At 41.2% G+C, this 25,369-nt stretch overlaps 4 protein-coding genes across 4 annotated transcripts; all 4 read right to left on the minus strand.

Annotated features, from left to right (window-relative positions):
• Positions 1-1,172: 1,172 nt before the first annotated feature.
• Positions 1,173-2,252, minus strand: LOC115186501 (zinc finger protein 2 homolog; the record flags this gene model as incomplete). The annotated part of the gene is made up of 2 exons (XM_029746122.1): positions 1,173-1,776; positions 1,831-2,252. Coding segments are annotated over 2 exons (1,026 nt in total), but the record flags the coding sequence as incomplete, so codon positions are not given.
• A 9,110-nt stretch (positions 2,253-11,362) lies between these two features.
• LOC115186502 (coiled-coil domain-containing protein 97) lies at positions 11,363-16,009 on the minus strand (the record flags this gene model as incomplete). Its single annotated transcript, XM_029746123.1, has 5 exons — positions 11,363-11,548; positions 11,603-11,675; positions 13,068-13,191; positions 13,999-14,277; positions 15,808-16,009. Coding segments are annotated over 5 exons (729 nt in total), but the record flags the coding sequence as incomplete, so codon positions are not given.
• A 5,831-nt stretch (positions 16,010-21,840) lies between these two features.
• Positions 21,841-23,744, minus strand: LOC115186503 (zinc finger protein 135-like; the record flags this gene model as incomplete). The annotated part of the gene is made up of 3 exons (XM_029746124.1): positions 23,740-23,744; positions 22,767-23,413; positions 21,841-22,364 (listed from the first exon to the last, which is right to left on the minus strand). Coding segments are annotated over exons 1-3 (1,176 nt in total), but the record flags the coding sequence as incomplete, so codon positions are not given.
• Positions 23,745-23,784: 40 nt separating this feature from the next.
• Positions 23,785-24,949, minus strand: LOC115186504 (gastrula zinc finger protein XlCGF17.1-like). Its single transcript, XM_029746125.1, has 2 exons — positions 24,946-24,949; positions 23,785-24,778 (listed from the first exon to the last, which is right to left on the minus strand). Exons 1-2 carry the CDS (start codon positions 24,947-24,949, stop codon positions 23,907-23,909), a joined length of 876 nt encoding a protein of 291 aa, XP_029601985.1. The 3' UTR covers positions 23,785-23,906.
• Between the last annotated feature and the right edge of the window lie 420 nt (positions 24,950-25,369).

Genomic DNA, 25,369 nt, shown 5'->3' on the forward strand with positions numbered 1-25,369 from the left:
TTCAACAAATGCACTGGGTTGGTTGAAAAGTGATACTGTTTTGACATAGTGGAAGATACACTGAATTGATACTGTTTTTCATTCTAAAATACGTGTTCATTGGTTATGCAAGAGGGCAGCAGGTAGCCTAATGGTTAGAGCTGACAAGGTAAAAATATGTTGTTCTGCCCCTGAACAAGGCAGTTAACCCACTGTTCCCTGGTAGGCTGTCATTGTAAATAAGAATTTGTTCTTAACTGACTTGCCTAGTTAAATAAAGGTTAAATAAAATACAAATACAAATTAAGTCTGTTGACTGTCAGTCATGAGGTTCATTTGTTTTGCAATATGTTCAAATTAAATCAAGCTTTATTTACACAGCACATATCAGACATGGATGCTTCACAGGAAAAAACAAATAAAAGACAATGAAAATTAACAAAATAAACAGAAATATTTAACAACACTGTTGTTTTGACAAGTAGCAATAAATCACTGATATCGATTAGGGGGGAAATCAGGTTGTTTGTGCTGTTGAAACTAACACAACTAAACAAAACACATGGAAATGGGAGATATATTTTACCTCACTGATTAGAGGACAACCTGCAGAAGACAGTCAGCTACATTTTGGAGTGATGCATTTAAATGTAGGGGTCGCTAAACAAAGGAACACTTATTTGTCATAACTCATCAATATCATGCTAAAATCATTTGTGTGAGAGGAGGGAGATGAGGTTGAACATCCTGTTAAAACTAACAGCTCACAAACCACACGGAATCTGGGAATAATGTGTACATCCCTGGTTAGAAGACAATTTGTAGAAAACAGCTAGCTACATTTTGAAGTGTTGCATTTTGATTCAAGAGGGTCACCAACGTGGTAAGTGTAACACAGCTCTTTTTTTGTTAGTCACTTTTTGTTAAATCACATAAATAGTAACTCTTTCAATTCAGAGCCTGGATTTTTCCCCCTGAAGCTAATATCATATCATGTTGAAATCAATAGAACAGGGGACAAACGTTTATTGTACATTGTGACATCATTAAAATACTCCTACAATGTTAAAACATTCTACATTGTGACATTAATTAATTGATATCATGAAACAACTCCATCTATTTTCTGATATTTGATCAGAGATCTTTTATCAGATTATCTCTGGTCACAGCTAAGAGATTTCTCTCCTGTGTGTTCTCTGGTGTACTGTCAGACCGCTCGATGAAACATAACTCTTCCCACATTGATCACAGCTATAAGATTTCTCTCCTGTGTGTGTTCTCCGGTGTACTGTCAGATCTCTAGATTTTACAAAACTCTTCCCACATTGACCACAGCTATAAGGTTTATCTCCTGTGTGTATTCTCTGGTGTTTAGTCAGACTGCTAAAGTCAGTAAAACTCTTTCCACATTGATCACAGCTAAAAGGTTTCTCTCCTGTGTGTGTTCTCCGGTGTCGTGTTAGATGGCTAGATGTAATAAAGCTCTTCCCACATTGACCACAGCTATAAGGTTTATCTCCTGTGTGTGTTTTCTGGTGCATCTTCAAGTTCTGTGAAGTTGAGAATCTTTTTCCACAATCTGAACAGTGGAATGGTTTCTCTCCTGTGTGTACTCGCTGGTGTCTAGTCAGATTGCCAGATGCAGCAAAACTCTTTCCACATTGATCACAGCTATAAGCTTTCTCTCCTGTATGTGTTCTCTGGTGTCGAGTCAGATTGCCAGATGCAGGAAAACTCTTTCCACATTGATCACAGCTATAAGATTTCTCTCCTGTGTGTATTCTCTGGTGCACTGTCAGATCTGTAGACTTAACATAACTCTTCCCACATTGACCACAGCTATAAGATTTTTCTCCTGTGTGTATTCTCTGGTGTTTAGTAAGACTGCTAGAGTTAGTAAAACTCTTCCCACATTTATCACAGCTATACAATTTCTCTCCTGTGTGTATTCTCTGGTGTCGAGTCAGCTGGCCAAATTGAACAAAACTCTTCCCACATTGACCACAGCTATAAGGTTTTTCTCCTGTGTGTATTCTCTGGTGTAGAGTCAGACTGCTAGAGTTAGTAAAACTTTTCCCACATTGATCACAGCTATAAGGTTTCTCTCCTGTGTGTGTTCTCTTGTGTAATGAGAGCTGGCTAGATTGAACAAAACTCTTCCCACATTGAGTACAGCTATAAGGTTTCTCTCCTGTGTGTCTTCTCTGGTGCACTGTCAGATGGCTAGATTGACCAAAACTTTTCTCACATTGACCACAGCTATAAGGTTTCTCTCCTGTGTGTATTCTCTGGTGCACTGTCAGATCTCTAGATTTTACAAAACTCTTCCCACATTGACCACAGCTATAAGGTTTATCTACTGTGTGTGTTCTCTGGTGTTTAGTCAGACTGCTAGAGTCAGTAAAACTCATCCCACATTGAGTACAGCTAAAAGATTTCTCTCCTGTGTGGATTCTCTGATGAATTTTAATGCCTGATGAGGTGAATCTCTTCCCACAGTCAGAGCAGCAGTGAGATATCTTCCTTGTGGGTCTCTGCTGGTGTTTCCTGAGGTGTTCTGATCTGGAGAGACTCTTCTCTGCCTCGTCAGCATCATGATGTTGTTGAGGCTCCCCAGAGGATCCACGACTGTCCCGCCTCTCTCCTGTGTGAATGACAAAATCAGACAGACGGTTAACCTGTTCGCTATAGGGGGTAGTATTTTCACGGCCGGATGAAAAACGTACCCAAATGAAACAGCCTACTATTCGGGTCCAGAGTCAAATATTTACATATTATTAGTAGATTTGGATAGAAAACACTCTAAAGTTTATAAAACTGTTTGAATGATGTCTATGAGTATAACAGAACTCATATGGCAGGCAAAAACCTGAGAGGTATCCAGCCAGGAAGTGGGCACTCAGGGTTGTAGTCATTTCAAATTATGTTCTATCCAAACTACAACTTGCACTTCCTAAGGCTTCCACTAGATGTCAACAGTCATTAGAACCTTGTTTGAGGCTTCTACAATGCAATTTGATTGAATAATACCCGGAACAGTAAGTGGTCTCGCTGGGGTCACTGACTTACCTCGCGCGTTTTCACGAAGGGTTAGCCATTTTTCTTTTTCTTCTGAAATGAAACTGCTATTGTCCGGCTGAAATATTATCGAAATTCTACGTTAAAAACACCCTAAAGATTGATTGTGAACATGGTTTGACATGTTTCTACAAACGCTGAGTGAACATTATAACTTTTCGTCGACGGTGGATAGACGCGCTTCATGCATTTTGGAATGGTGATCTGGACGCGCCATCAAAACAGATTTATTTCGACATAAATGATGGACTTTATCGAACAAATTAACATTTCTGTGGAAGTGGGAGTCCTTCCGAGTGCATTCAGCCAAAGATCAGCAAAGGTAAGAAAATATTTTAAACATATTTCAGAGTTTTGTGGATGCCGTGGCTGGACGGCTAACTGTATAGCTTGGATTGATGATGTGGCTCAGTACTCAGAATATTGAGCAATGTGCTTTCTCCGTAAAGTTATTTTGAAATCTGACAAAGCGGCTGCGTAAAGGAGTAGTTTATCTATAATTCTTTAACCTCTCTCGGGTATCGTCCCACCTAGTCAACAGCCAGTGGAATCGAGTGGCGCGATATTCAAATACCTGAAATATTAAATGATTTATAGTTCTAGGTCTATGTTGTTGTTGTTGTTAGGTGAAGTTATGGGTCCTACAGTAGGTCTATGTTATTGTTTGGTGATGTTATGGGTCCTACAGTAGGTCTATGTTGTTGTTAGGTAAAGTTATGGGCCAATTTGTTAAACACTTAGTGTTCAAACCCTCATTGTCAGGCTGATGGCAAAGCTAACCAAAGCATTTTTCTAGTTGAAGTGTTTTTTTAAGTATAAAGCATTTGATTTGGGACAATAACACAAACATTATATTAATCAGGTGATTCAAGCGAGCCTTACAATTATAATCCAAAAGTAATGTGAAATGCACTCATAAGCAACCTGTAAATGGAGGCTATTTTTGCTGTCAGCCTATGAGAACTCCCCTGAGTTTTCCCCCACGGTGGTGAATTAGTGAATAGACACAGAGCTTAATGTGAGTTTCCTTGAGGAGCACTCCTGATCTTGCGATGTAATATTCAGAATACATTGTGAGAAACTAAAATCTTTGCTCATCATTTTTTGCTCCAGGCAGATATACTACATCCATATCTAGCGGTTTCCTCATTTGCAGGGAGGTGTTTCTGCAATCAAATTGTGTATGCTTTGCCCTCGTGCTGCAATTTTAGCAAACACAGAAAGGAGCCTATATTGGAGACCAAAAGTCGTCTGGCACACTGCTTAGGATTTCAACAACTTTAATAACTTATTTCTAGTTACTACTAATGTGAAAACAAGACAAAATATGATTGTTGGTAAGTTGACTGTCTTAATGGTCAAATATTTTAACAGAAGTCAATCGTTGTACAAGTTCATGGGTATGATCTGGGCATCACCTTTTACCTCAAATAAACAATGGATTTCTGCTGTTGTGGGCCTTTAATAACCTCTTGCTTCTAGGCGTTCCGCTGGTGGAACCCCTAGCCAACAGCCAATGGGATAGCAGGGCGCGAAATACAAAACATCAAAAATCTAATAATTAAAATTTCTCAAACATACGACTATTTTACACCATTTGAAAGATACACACACTTCTCCTTAATCACACCACATTGTCCGATTTCCAAAGGCTTTACGGTGAAAGCAAAACATTAGATTATGTTAGGCTACCACCCCAGCAAATAAACAACAACACAGCCATTTTCCAAGCAAGGGTAGCCATCCAAAAGCAGAAAACCAGCTAAAATTATGCACTAACCTTTGACGATCTTCATCAGATGACACCTAGGACATTATGTTAGACAATACATTCATTTGTTATTCTATCAGGTTCATATTTATATAAAAAAAAACATTTTACATTGGCGCATGACGTTCAGAAAATGGGCACATCAATTTACAGAAATACTCATCATAAACGTTGACAAAATATATAACAATTAATTAACCTCTCTAGGGTAGGTGGCAGTATTTTCACATCCGGATACAGTTCTCTACATATTATGAGCTAAGTATCTCTGTGTCCAGACAGACTAATGAGACCCTACTGTAAATCAAGTAGACAATAACACATTATAAACATACATTTGTTTGAGATGTTGGATCCAACATGGAGAACGGCATAACTGTCTTTACCGGTGTAATGAATGAAGAAGCACATTTGACTGGCATGCGGAAATGATTTCCTGGATCAGCTGATGATAGTTGAACATGTGACTGTAACTAAACAGCTACAGTATTAAGTATTATGTGTAATTATTGAAGATCCGCATTAATGACAGTATCCATTTGGGTGTTGTCAATAAAGTTAAGGTGACTCTTGGTTAGAACCATTGGATTTAGCAAACTCTGAAATGATTTAGGATTTCTGTGCCCATGAAAACTCTTTTCCCAGCGTAACATAAGGAGACACTAAATGTTACGTAGTTAGAGCGCATTTCAGAGACCTGAATACAAAAATCTGTCCGACAGCAAGATCCAGTATTTAAGTTTATCATATGACAAGCTTAACGTTATGACTATAACTACTGTTCCCTGAAGGAGGGAAACTAGGTACAACATACTATTAAATCCACATGTTATGACTATAACTACTGTTCCCTAAAGGAGGGAAACTAGGTACAACATACTATTAAATCCACGCCTCGCTGGAAGCCCCGCGTTCCACAGGTGATGAGCGTGAGGCTTGGATTTGTTCCTTAAATGTAATACCTCACTTCACTGACCCAGGAAGGGGAGGGGCCAAACAGGTGTTGTAACTCGTTCATATCTGGCACGCAGATCGGTAGAAATGGTCAGATAAATTGGTACTTCAAACGGAAATGGAAAATGTTTGCCTATTTTACCGGAAACTTCAGGAGCATAACGTCAGAATTTACAAAGGCCAGCAGCAGGTGGGGAATTGGTTATCTTCTTCTGGTTATATTGATCTCTGGCTTCCCCAAGTCATTTGTGTGTGTTAATTATTTAATCAAACGCTTGAAGCATCAGTTCAAGTTCCACACATACAGTTGATTTTATTAAACACATGGGGTGTGTCTATGAAAAATACACGTCATAACATTTCAACCAATCAATTGGTTGAAAGAAAATACAATTTTTTTTTAAATATCTGGGACAGCCCTAGAACATACAACAACATGCATTCACACCCTGCATTTCAGACAATACCTCACAAAGACATCACAATACCCCATAAAAGTGTGAAAAAAAGTTTACCAGTGGTTGTATCTCTCTAGGTCATGCCAGTAGGTTACAGTAGGTTGTAACTCTCTAGGTCATGCCAGTAGGTTGTATCTCTCTAGGTCATGCCAGTAGGTTACAGTAGGTTGTATCTCTCTAGGTCATGCCAGTAGGTTGTATCTCTCTAGGTCATGCCAGTAGGTTACAGTAGGTTGTAACTCTAGGTCATGCCAGTAGGTTACAGTAGGTTGTAACTCTCTAGGTCATGCCAGTAGGTTGTATCTCTCTAGGTCATGCCAGTAGGCTACAGTAGGTTGTATCTCTCTAGGTCATGCCAGTAGGCTACAGTAGGTTGTATCTCTCTAGGTCATGTCAGTAGGCTACAGTAGGTTGTATCTCTCTAGGTCATGCCAGTAGGTTACAGTACGTTGTAACTCTCTAGGTCATGCCAGTAAGCTACAGTAGGTTGTAACTCTCTAGATCATGCCAGTAGGCTACAGTAGGTTGTAACTCTCTAGGTCATGCCAGTAGGTTACAGTAGGTTGTATCTCTCTAGGTCATGCCAGTAGGTTACAGTAAGTTGTAACTCTCTAGGTCATGCCAGTAGGTTACAGCAGGTTGTAACTCTCTAGGTCATGCCAGTAGACTACAGTAGGTTGTATCTCTCTAGGTCATGCCAGTAGATTACAGTAGGTTGTAACTCTCTAGGTCATGCCAGTAGACTACAGTAGGTTGTAACTCTCTAGGTCATGCCAGTAGGCTACAGTAGGTTGTAACTCTCTAGGTCATGCCAGTAGGTTAAAGTAGGTTGGAACTCTCTAGGTCATGCCAGTAAGTTAAAGTAGGTTGTAACTCTCTAGGTCATGCCAGTAGGTTAAAGTAGGTTGTAACTCTCTAGGTCATGCCAGTAGGCTACAGTAGGTTGTATCTCTCTAGGTCATGCCAGTAGGTTACAGTAGGTTGTATCTCTCTAGGTCATGCCAGTAGGTTACAGTAGGTTGTAACTCTCTAGGTCATGCCAGTAGGTTACAGTAGGTTGTATCTCTATAGGTCATGCCAGTAGGTTACAGTAGGTTGTAACTCTCTAGGTCATGCCAGTAGGCTACAGTAGGTTGTATCTCTCTAGGTCATGCCAGTAGGTTACAGTAGGTTGTATACAAGTGGAAACAATTATCAACCCAATGTGGAAAGTGTTGAATTTGGTCAACAACAAAATGAATGGCTTATTTGCTACGTGAGGTTTACTTGATCCAACATAAGTTTCGTAATGATTCAGTTGTTATGTGGACACGTGACATACCGACAACTTTGATAAAACACTATAGGAGTTGTCTCCAGATCGCTATGCATATTCATGCTAGTAGCTTAGCATCTCTCTCCATTGAATACAGGCGGTTGACGTCAACAACCCTCATAGAATATAAACAATAGATTACAATAATAAGATGTATCCACCAATCCAAAGACAGGATAGGTGGGAGATAGACAACCCACAGTGCAGCTTTGTGGACAACGACTCCCCTTGTCAGGACGGAGAGACATCTTGTCAGTATATCCATAATCTTTGGTGTAGCCAACCCAACTCTCACATGGCTCTATTGGGGGTCACGGTGTGTAGTAAAACATCACTACATTAAAATCACTACATGCCGTGAACCCCAGTCTGCGGTCAGCAGATAGACCCTCCTCAAATATATATGTTAAGTCACTTTTAGGAAACGGAACGGAGAAAACAAGGGGTAGCTTGTTCTCTACGTCGTCTGATTCTAGACATATCAGTCATCATCCCAGGGCCCTCCGTTGAAGAGGTATTGACGAGCCAACTCCGAATATCCAAAGTTAAAAACTAATTGAAGGCGGTACTTACTGGTGTTAATCAGATCTCCTGTCTCCTCCTCTTCATCTTCCAATGTGACAGTAATCTCTCCTTCCTTCTTCACTCCAAAAACAGCATCATCCTCTTCTTCCTCTTGTTTAACTGAAACGTCTTTCTCTTCTTCTTTCACTGTAACAGCCTCACCCTCTACTTCTTGTTTTACTGTAACATCCTCCTCTTCCTTCTCCTCTTTCACGACAATGTTCAGCCCCAGAGCTTCTTTCTCCGTCCAGCAGACCTCCTCTTCTTTAACAGGAGGGGAGTAGTTTAGGGAGCTCATGTTCGGGGATGTTAGCTAGCTAGCTATCATTAGCGACTAGGCTAATGCTAACTTAACCAGCCAGCTACTATAGCTGACTAATAAAAAATAACGTAATATTAAATTAAATAGGTTAACAAGTAGATACGACAGAAGTGTGTCTAAAACACAGTAGCTAATATAGACCGAAAGCGTATAAATAGGTTGAATGTTTCGGCTATGTTGGCTAGCAAGCTACCGAGGTGGTTGACGAGCTGTTTATGAAGAACCGTCCACTAGATTATACGTCACGCTGCAGCATCGCCTGAAAGACGCACATCGCCGTCTGCTGACTGGAGGGAAACGCAGTTGAGGATCACATTTTATTTTCAGACAAAGATTATTTTACATGGATTTAATTAAATAATACTATTATATTGAGACATACAAAGACAGTGATGTGGTGATTGATTAGTGAGAATAAAAAATGTTCACTACAGCACATTTAAGGCAGTTTCATTCAGTCAAACAACATATAAATAAGTATCCAGCTACTGTAGGTCTATACTGCTCCTACATGGTGTAACAATACATCATGTAGATGTATATAATGAACAGACTAGGTCTATACTGCTCCTACATGGTGTAACTATACATCATGTAGATGTATATAATGAACAGACTAGGTCTATACTGCTCCTACATGGTGTAACAATACATCACGTAGATGTATATAATGAACAGACTAGGTCTATACTGCTCCTACATGGTGTAACAATATATAATGTAGATGTATATAATGAACAGCCTAGGTCTATACTGCTCCTACATGGTGTAACAATACATCATGTAGATGTATATAATGAACAGACTAGGTCTATACTGCTCCTACATGGTGTAACAATACATCATGTAGATGTATATAATGAACAGACTAGGTCTATACTGCTCCTACATGGTGTAACAATACATCATGTAGATGTATATAATGAACAGACTAGGTCTATACTGCTCCTACATGGTGTAACAATACACCATGTAGATGTATATAATGAACAGACTTGGTCTATACTGCTCCTACATGGTGTAACAATACATCATGTAGATGTATATAATGAACATATAATGAACAGACTAGGTCTATACTGCTCCTACTAACACTACACTGATCAAGTCGTTCCGATGTAATGTGATAGTTTCTACAGTGCTGCTAGTCGGTAGAGGTTGGCTATTATACAAAAGCAATTTTGTAGCTAGCTAACATAACACTAATCAAGACGTTCCTTTGTAATGTATTTAGTTTCTACAATGCTGCTCGTCGGTAATAGTTGGCTAGGTATGGAACAATGGCGTCGCGGGGGACGGAAATAGCTGGCTAGCTAACCTCGATAGTTACTAAACTACACAATTATCAAGCTATGACAAAGACAACTATGTAGCTAGCTAGCTAACACTGCACTAGTCAAATCGTTCCGTTGTAATGTATTAGTATCTACAGCGCTGCTAGTCGGTAACGGTTGGCTAGCTAGCAAACCCACTAGCTAGCAGTGTGTTTGATGACTAGGTGTGTTGACTAAGTCTGGAGTCAGGACAAGGCGTCGCGTCGCGGCTGGCTAGCTAGCCTCGATAATTACTCTAAACTACACAATTATCTTAGATACATAGACAGCAAAGCCAACTATGTAGCTAGCTAACTAACACTAACACTACACTAATCAAGTCGTTCCGTTGTAATGTAATAGTTTCTACAGTGCTGCTAGTCGGTAGAGGTTGGCTATTATACAAAAGCAACTTTGTAGCTAGCTAACATAACATAACACTAATCAAGACGTTCCTTTGTAACGTATTTAGTTTCTACAATGCTGCTCGTCGGTAATAGTTGGCTGGGTATGGAACAATGGCGTCGCGGGGGACGGAAATAGCTGGCTAGCTTACCTAGCTATTACTAAACTACACAATTATCAAGCTATGACAAAGACAGCTATGTAGCTAGCTAACTAACACTACACTAATCAAGTCGTTCCGTTGTAATGTAATAGTTTCTACAGTGCTACTAGTCGGTAGCGATTGGCTAGCTAGCGGTGTTGACTAGCTAGCAGCTAGCAGCCAGCAGTGTTGACTACGTTAGGAGGACGAAAAAATAGCTGGCCTCGATAATTACTCCTCGATAATTACTCTAATTACTCTAAACTACACAATTATCTTTGATAGCTAAGAAAAAATTGTTCAGATCAAACAAACCAAACCGTTGTAATGTAAAGAAGTGTAATATTACCTGTGGAGCGAAGCGAAGTCCGACTGCTCGCTCCGGACCGGATGTAGAACAACCCTTAGCCGTGGTATATTGGCCATATATCACACCCCCTCGTGCCTTATTGGTTGAATAGAAGACTGGTCTGGCGAACCATAATGAGCGGTATTACATGGGCGGGGAAATCATGAGCACTGTTCATTTATAGGATTCATTTGCTAGTTGAATTTCAATCCCTGAACGTGTTCTCCGCCATTAATGGAAACGGAAAAAATCCCTCCTAAATAAAAATGGAACCGATTTCACTCCTGGAACACAATTTCCACCTGTTTTCAGCCCTTTGAAATACTACAAATCAGCTCTCTGACCTCATTCAGAGATACTAACTCTTCATTGAGTTGCTGACTCAGTTACAAATCAGCTCTCTGACTCATTCAGAAATACTAACTCTTCATTGAGTCGCTGACTCAGTTACAATCAGCTCTCTGACTCAGTTACAATCAGCTCTCTGACTCAGTTACAATCAGCTCTCTGACTCAGTTACAATCAGCTCTCTGACTCAGTTACAATCAGCTCTCTGACTCATTCAGAAATACTAACTCTTCATTGAGTCGCTGACTCAGTTACAATCAGCTCTCTGACTCATTCAGAAATACTTCAGTGGCCAGTGTTGTCAGCAGGGTCCAAACAAGAACTAGGAACTAGTTAGGAACTAGTTAAACTGACTAACAACGTAGGTAAACATACATGATTTATTGCCATCCATACAAACTGAATATTACATGAATGTGATGAGAACAGAAAGAGTAGGAACATAGTTTAGTTATTACAGAAGCTATCGTATTTACAGTCCAAATGACAGCTGCTGTCATGACATCATAACTACAGTCATCTCCTCCTCCTCCTCCTCTTCCTCCTCCTCCTCTTCCTCCTCATCATCCTCCTCCTCATCCTCCTCTTCATCATCATCATCATCGAAGTACTTCTCCTCTGCATCTCTGTTGACGATGTCCAGGTTGTCGTAGTCGGGGTTCCCATCCACTTCACTGCAACACAACACAGCTGGTAAAGTAGTTCAGTCTGTCCACTGCAACACAGCTGGTAAAGTAGTTCAGTCTGTCCACTGCAACACAACACAGCTGGTAAAGTAGTTCAGTCTGTCCACTGCAACACAACACAGCTGGTAAAGTAGTTCAGTCTGTCCACTGCAACACAACACAGCTGGTAAAGTAGTTCAGTCTGTCCACTGCAACACAGCTGGTAAAGTAGTTCAGTCTGTCCACTGCAACACAGCTGGTAAAGTAGTTCAGTCTGTCCACTGCAACACAGCTGGTAAAGTAGTTCAGTCTGTCCACTGCAACACAACACAGCTGGTAAAGTAGTTCAGGCTGTCCACTGCAACACAGCTGGTAAAGTAGTTCAGTCTGTCCACTGCAACACAACTGGTAAAGTAGATGGTTCGTCAGTCATTCATTCAGTTAGTCAACCCTGTTAGTCATTTAGGTAGTCAACCCAGTTAGTCATTTAGGTAGTCAACCCTGTTAGTCATTCAGTTAGTCAACCCTGTTAGTCAACCCTGTTAGTCATTCAGTTAGTCAACACTGTTAGTCATTTAGGTAGTCAACCCAGTTAGTCATTTAGGTAGTCAACCCTGTTAGTCATTCAGTTAGTCAACCCTGTTAGTCAACCCTGTTAGTCATTCAGTTAGTCAACACTGTTAGTCATTTAGGTAGTCAACCCTGTTAGTCAACCCTTAGGTCATTTAGTTAGTCAACCCTGTTAGTAATTTAGTTAGTCTACCCAGTTAGTAATTTAGTTAGTCTACCCAGTTAGTAATTTAGTTAGTCTACCCAGTTAGTCTACCCAGTTAGTCTACCCAGTTAGTCTACCCAGTTAGTAATTTAGTTAGTCTACCCAGTTAGTAATTTAGTTAGTCTACCCAGTTAGTAATTTAGTTAGTCTACCCAGTTAGTAATTTAGTTAGTCTACCCAGTTAGTAATTTAGTTAGTCTACCCAGTTAGTAATTTAGTTAGTTGACCCAGTTAGCCTACCCAGTTAGTAATTTAGTTAGTCTACCCAGTTAGTCTACCCAGTTAGTCTACCCAGTTAGTAATTTAGTTAGTCTACCCAGTTAGTAATTTAGTTAGTCTACCCAGTTAGTAATTTAGTTAGTTGACCCAGTTAGCCTACCCAGTTAGTAATTTAGTTAGTCTACCCAGTTAGTCTACCCAGTTAGTAATTTAGTTAGTCTACCCAGTTAGTCTACCCAGTTAGTCTACCCAGTTAGTAATTTAGTTAGTCTACCCAGTTAGTCTACCCAGTTAGTAATTTAGTTAGTCTACCCAGTTAGTCTACCCAGTTAGTAATTTAGTTAGTCTACCCAGTTAGTAATTTAGTTAGTCTACCCAGTTAGTAATTTAGTTAGCCAGCTACTAACCTGTAGTTAAAGTCTTTGTCGTGTCCGTCCAGGAAGCGTTGGTACATCAGAGTGATGAACTCGTCCCTGAGCAGTGCTTTCTCCTGGGGTGTTGGTTCATAGCCCTCTGCTCCCAACCCTCCAGCTGGAGGGACCACACACACACACACACACACACACACACACACACACACACACACACACACACACTGTTAGCCAACCATAGTGAATCCCTTACCTTCGCTGCAGACTACCTTCTCAAAATGTTAGCTAACCGTAGTGAATCCCTTACCTTCGCTGCAGACTACCTTCTCAAAATGTTAGCTAACCGTAGTGAATCACATACCTTCGCTGCAGACTACCTTCGCAAACTGTTAGCCAACCGTAGTGAATCCCTTACCTTCGCTGCAGACTACCTTCTCAAACTGTTAGCCAACCGTAGTGAATCCCTTACCTTCGCTGCTGACTACCTTCTCAAAATGTTTACTAACCGTAGTGAATCACATACCTTCGCTGCTGACTACCTTCTCTAAATGTTAGCTAACCGTAGTGAATCCCTTACCTTCGCTGCAGACTACCTTCTCAAACTATTAGCCCGTAGTGAATCCCTTACCTTCTCAAACTGTTAGCCAACCGTAGTGAATCACTTACCTTCGCTGCAGACTACGTTCTCAAACTATTAGCCAACTGTAGTGAATCCCTTACCTTCTCAAACTGTTAGCCGACCGTAGTGAATCCCTTACCTTTGCTGCTGACTACCTTCTCAAACTGTTAGCCAACCATAGTGAATCCCGTACCTTCGCTACAGACTACCTTCTCAAACTGTTAGCCAACCATAGTGAATCCCGTACCTTCGCTACAGACTACCTTCTCAAACTGTTAGCCAACTGTAGTGAATGTCGTCAAACTACTTCCTTGTTGAACACACGTCTGGTGATGCTGTGTGTCTTACCCTCTTCCTCTCCCTCCTCATCCTCCTCCAGTGCGTTCTCCTCCCTGTCCTGCTCCTCCTGCATCCGGCTCTGGATCAGTCTCTCCTGGTAGGAGTTGAGGAGGAGGTGGGCCAGTCCCCCCTCTGCTCCCCCCGGGCCCCGCTCCTCCCCTGCTCCTCCCTGCATGGCCTCGAGGGAGCGATGTAACAGCTGCTCCTCAGTCAGGTATTGGCCGATGTACTGTTCATACAGTAGGGGCTCCCGGCTTCTCATCTGGTCCTCGCTGAAGTACTGGCCCTCTGGGGGGGATTAGAGACATGTGTGAATTTAAATATGCTCTCTCTAATTCTCTCTTTCTCTTTCTTTCTTTCTCTCTCTCTCTCGGAGGACCTGAGCCCTAGGACCATGCCTCAGGACTACTTGGCTTGATGACTCCTTGCTGTCCCCAGTTCACCTGGCCGTGCTGCTGCTCCAGTTCCAACTGTTCTGCCTGCAGCTATGGAACCCTGACCTGTTCACCGGACGTGCTACCTGTCCCAGACCTGTTGTCCCAGACCTGCTGGAACCCTGACCTATTCACCGGACGTGCTACCTGTCCCAGACCTGTTGTCCCAGACCTGCTGGAACCCTGACCTGTTCACCGGACGTGCTACCTGTCCCAGACCTGCTGTTTTCAACTCTCTAGAGACAGCAGGAGCGGTAGAGATACTCTCAATGATCGGCTATGAAAAAGCCAACTGACACTTACTCTTGTGTTACTGACTTGTTGCACCCTCGACAACTACTATGATTATTATTATTTGACAATACTGGTCATTTATGAACATTTAAACATCTAGGCCATGTGCTGTTATAATCTCCACCCGGCACAGCCAGAAGAGGACTGGCCACCCCTCATAGCCTGGTTCCTCTCTAGGTTTCTTCCTAGGTTCTGGCCTTTCTAGGGAGTTTTTCCTAGCCACCGTGCTTCTACACCTGCATTGCTTGCTGTTTGGGGTTTTAGCCTGGGTTTCTGTACAGCACTTTGAGATATCAACTGATGTAAGAAGGGCTATGTAAATACATTTTATTTGAAATTTGATTTGATCCCTACTGCCTCTGATCTGGAGGACTCACTAAACAGAGAACATCCCTACTGCCTCTGATCTGGTGGACTCACTAAACAGAGAACATCCCTGGTTGTCCATACTGCCTCTGATCTGGAGGACTCACTAAACAGAGAACATCCCTGGTCATCCCTACTGCCTCTGATCTGGAGGACTCACTAAACAGAGAACATCCCTGGTCATCTCTACTGCCTCTGATCTGGAGGACTCACTAAACACACGTTTTGTTTGTAAATGTCGTCTGAGTGTTGGCGTGTGCCCCTGGCGCCATCTGATTTGCTTAGTATAAAGAATTTGAAATTATTTATACTTTTACTTTTTTATACTCAAGTATCAAAAGTAAACGCAATTGTTAAAATATATTTTAGTCTATTTAAAACCAAACACTTTTAGACTTTTACTCAAGTAGTATTTTTACTGGGTGACTTTCACTTGAGTCATTTTCTATTAAGGTATCTTCACTTTTACTCAAGTATGACACTACTGCCTTATTATCAGGGTCTCTGATTGGTTGCTAGGCTGAGTATCAGGGTCTGTGATTGGTGCTGAAGACTGAGTACCAGGGTGTCTGTGATTGGTTGCTAGGCTGAGTACCAGGGTGTCTGTGATTGGTTGCTAGGCTGAGTACCAGGGGGTTTGTGATTGGTTGCTAGGCTGAGTCCCAGGGTCTGTGATTGGTTGCTAGACTGAGTACCAGGGTCTGTGATTGGTTGCTCGGCTCACCCCTCTGCAGCTCCCTGAGGGCGGCGTAGCGTTGGTTGAGAACCCGGGTCCTGTTAGAGCGTCCCGCTGCTCTCCGTCTCACCTCACGGCAGTAGTACTGCGCCCGGGGGTCAGAAATCAGATGGCAGAACGCTGACAGATGCTGAGGCTTCAGGTGGGCCTGGGGGAGAAGGGTAGAGGTTAGAGGCCCTGGGGGAGAGGGTTAGAGGCCCTGGGATAGAGGGTTAGAGGCCCTGGGGGAGAGGGTTAGAGGTTAGAGGCCCTGGGGGAGAGGGTTAGAGTTTAGAGGCCCTGGGGGAGAGGGTTAGAGGCCAGATGCCCTGGGGGAGAGGGTTAAAGGCCCTGGGGGAGAGGTTCAGAGGCCCTGGGGGAGAGGGTTAGAGATCAGGGGCCCTGGGGGAGAGGGTTAGAGACCCTGGGGGAGAGGGTTAGAGGCCCTGGGGGAGAGGGTTAGAGGTTAGAGGGGAGAGGGTTAGAGATCAGGGGCCCTGGGGGAGAGGGTTAGAGGCCCTGGGGGAGAGGGTTAGAGGTTAGAGGCCCTGGGGGAGAGGGTTAGAGGCCCTGGGGGAGAGGGTAGCGATTGGCTAGCTAGCAGTGATGACTAGCTAGCAGCTAGCAGTGTTGACTACGTTAGGAGGACGAAAAAATAGCTAGCCTTGATAATTACTCTAATTACTCAAAACTACACAATTATCTTTGATAGCTAAGAAAAATTGCTCAGATCAAACAAACCAAACCGTTGTAATGTAAAGAAGTGTAATATTACCTGTGGAGCGATGTAAAGCATCTCTTTAATAATACTTCCTGTATAATATAAACTGACCTGGGATCATTAACTCTGGGACTACTGCATCTCTATCTGTATTTCAATGTAAAGCATCTCTTTAATAATACTTACTGTATAATATAAACTGACCTGGGATCATTAACTCTGGGACTACTGCATCTCTATCTGTATTTCAATGTAAAGCATCTCTTTAATAATACTTCCTGTATAATATAAACTGACCTGGGATCATTAACTCTGGGACTACTGCATCTCTATCTGTATTTCAATGTAAAGCATCTCTTTAATAATACTTCCTGTATAATATAAACTGACCTGGGATCATTAACTCTGGGACTACTGCATCTCTATCTGTATTTCAATGTAAAGCATCTCTTTAATAATACTTCCTGTTGACCTGACCAGGTGACCTCTCACCTCTGATCATGCTGTGCCCTCTATGTAGCCAGTTCAGATGCAGGAGGAGTTCACCGACACAGCTGATATAACCTAGAGGATTTAGGGAGAAGAGGAGAGAGGGATGAAGTGAAGGAGAGAGACTGTTATTGAGAAAATAAGGTAGTTAAAGCGACAGTGTTCAACAGGAATCTCTGTGTGGCCTCACCTGGTGTCCATACCACACTAAGTGGCTGCAGAGTACTTTATGCTGAAAAACATGAACGGACCAACAAGGAAAAACAATATAACGTAGTTATAGAAATAATGAAGTGTCTTACTATTCTCCATGGTTGGCCCTCTTGCCTATTCTTTGATGGTGGAAGGATCCACAGTTAAACACCTGAGCCTGTTTACTGCACAACACAATCCATCAATCAGATTGATTCATGAGTGTGTAGGTGTGGGTTATAGGGTGTCTAATTGTTCAATTTTTTTTCAATATGGGTGATTTAAAATAGCCTGTTTTGTTTTTGCACAGACATCACACCCTTACCTAAACAGCACCCTCACCTGAGAAGTAGAAATCAAAGGGAGAGAAACTATGAATTGAATAACTGCAGTTGACATAGCTCAGTAAATGGAAGAATACTCTTATTGCAATGTGAATGGCTCTTAAAAGAGCCTTTGGTTGTGCATAGTGTAGTCTAGGGTCCTCGTGTCCATCCTCATGAAGTTATGCAGGACACAGGTAGCCTTCACACACCTGAATTCCTCCAGGAGACAGTCCCAGATGACCCTGGTCACCCAACCTTGCAGTGACCTACAAGGTAACTGTAGGCAATCGTTTTGAAGGAATCTCCAGTTACAGGGTCTCTGTAGGAATATGGAAGACAATGTAATTATTAGACTGTTACATCACCAGGTCATTGTGGATTACTGAAGTATAATATCCTTGATAACAAATCATGATAACATTGGATTGTTAGATGCATGGGCACACATATGTACATGTGTAGCATGTGACAATAACAGGATCATATCAAGCATGGCATCACAAATGAATACATAAATACCACTTGAAGCTTGATAATGAGTTGATCATTTGAATCAGCTGTGCAGTGTGAAGGCAATAACAAAAATGTGCCCCTCTTTGAGTCCCCAGGACTGAGAACCACTGCTCTTCATTGGGACCTCTTCATATGTAGACTGGCTTTCATAGAGCTCTTTATCTGAGGACAGAAAACCTCACAAGAAACAGACTTCATTATAGTCAAATTACACCACACTGAATATTATGTTACTATTATCTCCGTCCTCACTTCTAGGGACAGGAACTACACAAAAGTACCTGCCCTGTCCAGAATAGCCTCATCTCTCACTGACAGTTGGGGCTGCTATCCTTTCACCCTCCTCCATGGCTGCTAGCTAGCTACCTACAAATGCATTTGGAGTTTGTTTTTTACAGTGATAAATACATCAAGATAGCTAGCTAATATGAAGTTAGGTAGCTGGTGATATTTAATTCACTTAGCTAGGTATCTATCTATACAGTATTTGAAGTTGGCTAGATAGCTAGCTCATTTAGCAGCTCATTTGAGTTAGCCTGCAATGTAGCTAGTTAGCTAATAATACATCGTTTTTTTACATTTTCAAAATCTATTTACTTACTTGAATAGGTTCTCCCAGCCATGTGGACAAGTGGAAACAGGGCAGTAAAGTTTGTCACCAGGGCGTTTTAGAGGATATTACTATTGAACTATGTACCCATTTAATAACCAGACCTTCATACAAACTTGCTCTGCTGAATTCTTGATGGAGTCACAATGGGCGGCCTAAGAGGCATCTAGTCCATCTGCTGACTGGACGCAGTTCAGTAAAATGTACATTTTATCTTCAGACAACAAGTTAAAGGTGTCAAATACTTACTTCACTCATTAAAATGCAAATCAATTTATAACATTTTTGACATGCGTTTTTCAGGATTTTTTGTTGTTGTTATTCTGTCTCTCACTGTTCAAATAAACCTACCATTAAAATGATAGACTGATCATTTCTTTGTCAGTGAAAGTGTAAGTGGGCAAACGTACAAAATCAGCAGGGGATCAAATACTTTTCCCCCCCACTGTATCTCAGTCTATGCTGCTCTGACATTGTTTATCCATATATTTATATATTCCTAATTCCATTCCTTTACTTAGATTTGTGTGTATTAGGTATTTGTTGTGAAATTGTTAGATATTAATTGTTAGATATTCCTGCACTGTGGGAACTAGAAGGACAAGCATTTCGTTACACCTGCAATAACATCTGAACACCTGTATGTGACCAATAACATTTGATTTGATTTATGAAGGTAATTTGTGTCAAATTTACTTTTCCCCTCATTCACCCCATCTCTTTACATTGCTGATGCATAATCAGTGGCCTGACTGCATCCAGACTATGTCAAAGGCCCATCCTGGTAGATCTGAACCTAATGCAGCTTGGAGTGATCAGAAGTCACATTTAGGTGCCAGGTGTAACTGAGGCCATAGATGCTCCATATCCATTGCTTTGAGTGTTTTATATAATATGACTAAATGTGTTTCTGTGTTGCAGGGGCAGTCAAGAAATGGAACAGCAAGGCCACAGAACATGACATAAGCAGAGCTGTGGGAGACCACCTCAAGCCCCTGGTAGAGCCGGGGGTGGTGTTTACCACTCCACCATGCCTTCAGCAGGCTGGAAAAGTGGGATTGATACAGTTTTTCATACTAAGGTGGACCAAGAGTTTGTTGATTGGTCAGTCATTGGGTTAATTTGTTTTACAATATGTTCAAATCAAATCAAGCTTTATTTATACAGCACATGTCAGACATGGATGCAACACAATGGCTTCACAGTAAAAAACTATGAAAATAATCAGAAATATTTAGTACACAAATATGAGGATAAAAAACAATAATAACAACTGAAAGACTAATGAGCATTGTAAGGAAATGCCATTGATTAAAATATTAACAATATGATGCAATATCCAACCCAAAATATAACTTGTTTTTTAGGAGGGGTTCTGAAAGACACTATGGGGTGTCCACTGGAAGTTGACTAGTAACAACAACTGGGACCTAAAAGACACCCACCATGAGACCCACTAAATCTGCCCAAGAAGAGGAAAACAAAAGAAAAACCCACACCAAACTTAAAGACAGGAAGAAAACCAAAAAGGTGGCGCAACTAAAGGTGTTGACTCTCCACATGTATCAAAACAACTGGAGCACTGGGCCAGACACTCTTAAATAGAACCTGGACCAGCTCAGGTGAAACACCTTCCCACTAACGAGATGGACAAGCCAGCACAGGTGTAACACATACTGACTAACGAGGTGACACCAATCAGTGCGTCCTACGTGCTAACGAGCTAGACGGGCTAACGAGCTAGACGTGCTAACGAGCTAGACGTGCTAACGAGCTAGACGTGCTAACGAGCTAGACGTGCTAACGAGCTAGACGGGCTAACGAGCTAGACGTGCTAACGAGCTAGACGTGCTAACGAGCTAGATGTGCTAAAGTCCAACCTCAAAACATAAATGGAAAAACCAAAGCCTGTAACACCTTCCCCCTTAAGACAACAAATATATCCTACATTTCTTTTGGACAAATTTGCTCACCACCAACAGAAAACAACTTCCATTTCACATTATAATCAACTACAATGCTTCACCTCCTACAATATAAACATGGTGTCTACTGCCTGTCAACAATTAAAAACAAGAAAAAAAACACGTATTTCTAAATAATAATATACAATAGTATTATTTGTTTCTCCTTTTTCTTTCTATAGAATCCTAAAACTCACTAGCTTCTAGAACACTCGTCTTCCTAAATCCCACTAGCTTCTAGAACTCTCGTCTTCCTAAAACTCACTAGCTTCTAGAACTCTCGTCTTCCTAAATCCCACTAGCTTCTAGAACTCTCCTCTTTCTAAATCCCACTAGCTTCTAGAACACTCGTCTTCCTAAAACTCACTAGCTTCTAGAACTCTCCTCTTTCTAAATCCCACTAGCTTCTAGAACACTCGTCTCCTTGGAACGAGCCCAAACAAAACTCATCTCCAATACGGAAAAACGTGCAGTCAAAATAAATAAAGATCCATAGCAACGCACTGGCTAAACGCAAAACACAAATCTTATATCCATTTGGGGGGAAATCAGGTTGAATCTGCTCTTGAAACTAACACAACAAAACAAAAAACACATGGAAATGGAGATATCTTTTACCTCACTGGTTAGAGGACAACCTGCAGAAGACAGTCAGCTACATTTTGGAGTGATGCATTTAAATTTAGGGGTCCCTAAACAAAGGAACACAACACTTATTTGTCATAACTCATCGATATCATGTTGAAATCAATTGTGCCGAGAGGAGGGAGATGAGGTTGCAAGTCCTGTTAAAACTAACAGCTCAAAAACCACACAGAATCTGGGAATAATGTGTACATCCCTGGTTAGAGGACAATTTGTAGAAAACAGCCAGATACATTTTGATTCCAGTGGGTCACCAACGTGGTAAGTGTAACACAACTCTTTTTTTGTTAGTCACTTTTTATTAAATCTCATAAATAGTAACTCTTCCATTTCAGAGCCTGGATTTTCCCCCTGAGGCTAATATCCATATCATGTTGAAATCAATAGAACAGGGGACAAACGTTTAGGGTTCTACATTGTGACATCATTAAAATACTGCTACTACAATGTTAAAACATTCTACATTGTGACATTATTTCATTGATATCATGAAACAACTCCTTCATGTATTTTCTGATGTTTGATCAGAGATCTTTTATCAGAGTATCTCTTGTCACATTGATCACAGCTACGAGATTTCTCTCCTGTGTGTGTTCTCCGGTGTACAATAAGATGGCTAGATGTAACAAAACTCTTCCCACATTGATCACAGCTATGAGGTTTCTCTCCTGTGTGTGTTCTCTGGTGTACAATAAGACTGCTAGATTTAGTAAAACTCTTCTCACATTGATCACAGCTATAGGGTTTCTCTCCTGTGTGTGTTCTCTGGTGTACTGTCAGATCCCCAGATTGACCAAAACTCTTCCCACATTGAACACAGCTAAAAGGTTTCTCTCCTGTGTGTGTTCTCTGGTGTTGAGTCAGACTGCTAGACTCAGTAAAACTCCTCCCACATTGACCACAGATATAAGGTTTCTCCCCTGTGTGTCTTCTCTGGTGTAGAGTCAGATGGCCAGATGTAGTAAAACTCTTCCCACATTGACCACAGCTATAAGGTTTCTCTCCTGTGTGTGTTCTCTGATGTTGAGTCAGACTGCTAGATGAGGTATAACCCTTCCCACATTGACCACAGATACAAGGTTTATCTCCTGTGTGTGTTCTCTGGTGTAGAGTCAGCTGGCCAAAAACTAACTTCTTAATAATTTGTAGAAAACAGCCAGATACATTTTGAAGTGTTGCATTTTGATTCAAGTGGGTCACCAACATGGTAAGTGTAACACAACTCTTTTTTTGTTAGTCACTTTTTGTTAAATCTCATAAATAGTACTCTTCCATTTCAGAGCCTGGATTTTCCCCCTGAGGCTAATATCCATATCATGTTGAAATCAATAGAACAGGGGACAAACGTTCAGGGTTCTACATTGTGACATCATTAAAATACTCCTACTACAATGTTAAAACATTCTACATTGTGACATCATTAAAATACTCCTACTACAATGTTAAAACATTCTACATTGTGACATTATTTCATTGACATAATGCAACAACACCATGTATTTTCTGATGTTTGATCAGAGATCTTTTATCAGAGTATCTCTTGTCACATTGATCACAGCTACGAGATTTCTCTCCTGTGTGTGTTCTCCGGTGTACAATAAGATGGCTAGATGTAACAAAACTCTTCCCACATTGATCACAGCTATGAGGTTTCTCTCCTGTGTGTGTTCTCTGGTGTACAATAAGACTGCTAGATTTAGTAAAACTCTTCTCACATTGATCACAGCTATAGGGTTTCTCTCCTGTGTGTGTTCTCTGGTGTACTGTCAGATCCCCAGATTGACCAAAACTCTTCCCACATTGAACACAGCTAAAAGGTTTCTCTCCTGTGTGTGTTCTCTGGTGTTGAGTCAGACTGCTAGACTCAGTAAAACTCCTCCCACATTGACCACAGATATAAGGTTTCTCCCCTGTGTGTCTTCTCTGGTGTAGAGTCAGATGGCCAGATGTAGTAAAACTCTTCCCACATTGACCACAGCTATAAGGTTTCTCTCCTGTGTGTGTTCTCTGATGTTGAGTCAGACTGCTAGATGAGGTATAACCCTTCCCACATTGACCACAGATACAAGGTTTATCTCCTGTGTGTGTTCTCTGGTGTAGAGTCAGCTGGCCAAAAACTAACTTCTTAATAATTTGTAGAAAACAGCCAGATACATTTTGAAGTGTTGCATTTTGATTCAAGTGGGTCACCAACATGGTAAGTGTAACACAACTCTTTTTTTGTTAGTCACTTTTTGTTAAATCTCATAAATAGTACTCTTCCATTTCAGAGCCTGGATTTTCCCCCTGAGGCTAATATCCATATCATGTTGAAATCAATAGAACAGGGGACAAACGTTCAGGGTTCTACATTGTGACATCATTAAAATACTCCTACTACAATGTTAAAACATTCTACATTGTGACATCATTAAAATACTCCTACTACAATGTTAAAACATTCTACATTGTGACATTATTTCATTGACATAATGCAACAACACCATGTATTTTCTGATGTTTGATCAGAGATCTTTTATCAGAGTATCTCTTGTCACATTGATCACAGCTCACAAGAGATTTCTCTCCTGTGTGTGTTCTCTGGTGCAGCTTCAAAGTCTGTGATGTTGAAAAGCTTTTCCCACAATCTGAACAATGGTGAAGCTTCTCTACTGTGTGTGTGTTCTCTCATGTACTATCAGGCTGCTTGACTGAGTAAAACTCTTCCCACATTGATTACAGCTATAAGATTTCTCTCCTGTATGTGTTCTCTGGTGTACAGTCAGATTGCCAGATGTAACAAAACACTTCCCACATTGATCACAGCTAAAAGGTTTCTCTCCAGTGTGTGTTCTCTGGTGCACTATCAGGCAGCTTGACAAAGTAAAACTCTTCCCACATTGATCACAGCCATAGGGTTTCTCCCCGGTGTGTATTCTCTGGTGTGATTTCAGGTTGCTTTGCTGAGTAAAACTATTTCCACAGTGATCACAGCCAAAAGGTTTCTCTCCTGTGTGAATTCTTTGATGCATTTTAAGGTCTACTGAAGAGTTGAATCTCTTCCCACATTCAGAGCAGCAGTGAGATTTCCCTCCAGTGTGTATTCTCAGGTGAACTTTTAGTGAATCTGATCTTGAGAAACTCTTCCCACAGTCAGAGCAACAGTAAGGTTTCTCTCCCGTGTGATTTCTCAGGTGTATTTTAAGTTCTGATGAAGATTTGCAGCATTTCCCACAGTCAGAGCAGCAGTGAGATTCATCACCTGTGTGAATTCTCTGGTGTAGTTTTAGTGAGTCTGATCTTGAGAAACGTTTCCCACAGTCAGAGCAGTAGTATGGTTTCTCTCCTGTGTGAATTCTCAGGTGTATTTTAAGTTCTGATGAAGATTTGCAACGTTTCCCACAGTCAGAGCAGCAGTGAGATTTATCACCTGTGTGAATTCTCTGGTGTAGTTGTAGTGAATCTGATCTTGAGTAACTCTTCCCACAGTCAGAGCAGCAGTGAGTTCTCTTCCCTGTGGGTCTCTGCTGGTGTTTCTTGAGGTGTTCTAATGTGGAGATACTCTTCTCTGCCTCGTCAGCATCATGAGGCTCCCCAGAGGATCCAAGAAAGTCCCGTCTCTCTCCTGTGTGAACAACAAAGTCAGACAGATGGTTAAAGGCCCACAACAACAGAAATCCACAGTAAAAGGTAATGCCCTGAGTATACCCATTTAGTTGTACAACAATTGACGTCTGTTAAATTATTTGACAATTGTCTTAATATAGTCAAGTGATATAGTTAATAGTCAACAATAGACATATTTTGTATTGTTTTCACATTAGTAGTAACATCGATGATTGTAGGCTAGAAATAAGTTATTCATGTTGTTGAAACACTAAACAGTGTGCCAGACAACTTTTGGTCTCCAATATAGGCCCTTTTCTGTGTTTAATAAAATTGCGGCACGAGGGCGATGCCCACACAATCTGGTTGTAGAAACTCCTCCCTGCTAATGAGGAAACTGATAGTTATGGATGTAGTATATCTGGTAATGAGGAAACCACTAGTTATGGATGTAGTATATCTGGTAATGAGGAAACCACTAGATATGGATGTAGTATATCTGCTCAGTTGGTAGAGCATGGTGTTT

This window comes from Salmo trutta, unplaced genomic scaffold, assembly GCF_901001165.1.
Source record: "Salmo trutta unplaced genomic scaffold, fSalTru1.1, whole genome shotgun sequence".
Classification (NCBI taxonomy): Eukaryota; Metazoa; Chordata; class Actinopteri; order Salmoniformes; family Salmonidae; genus Salmo; species Salmo trutta.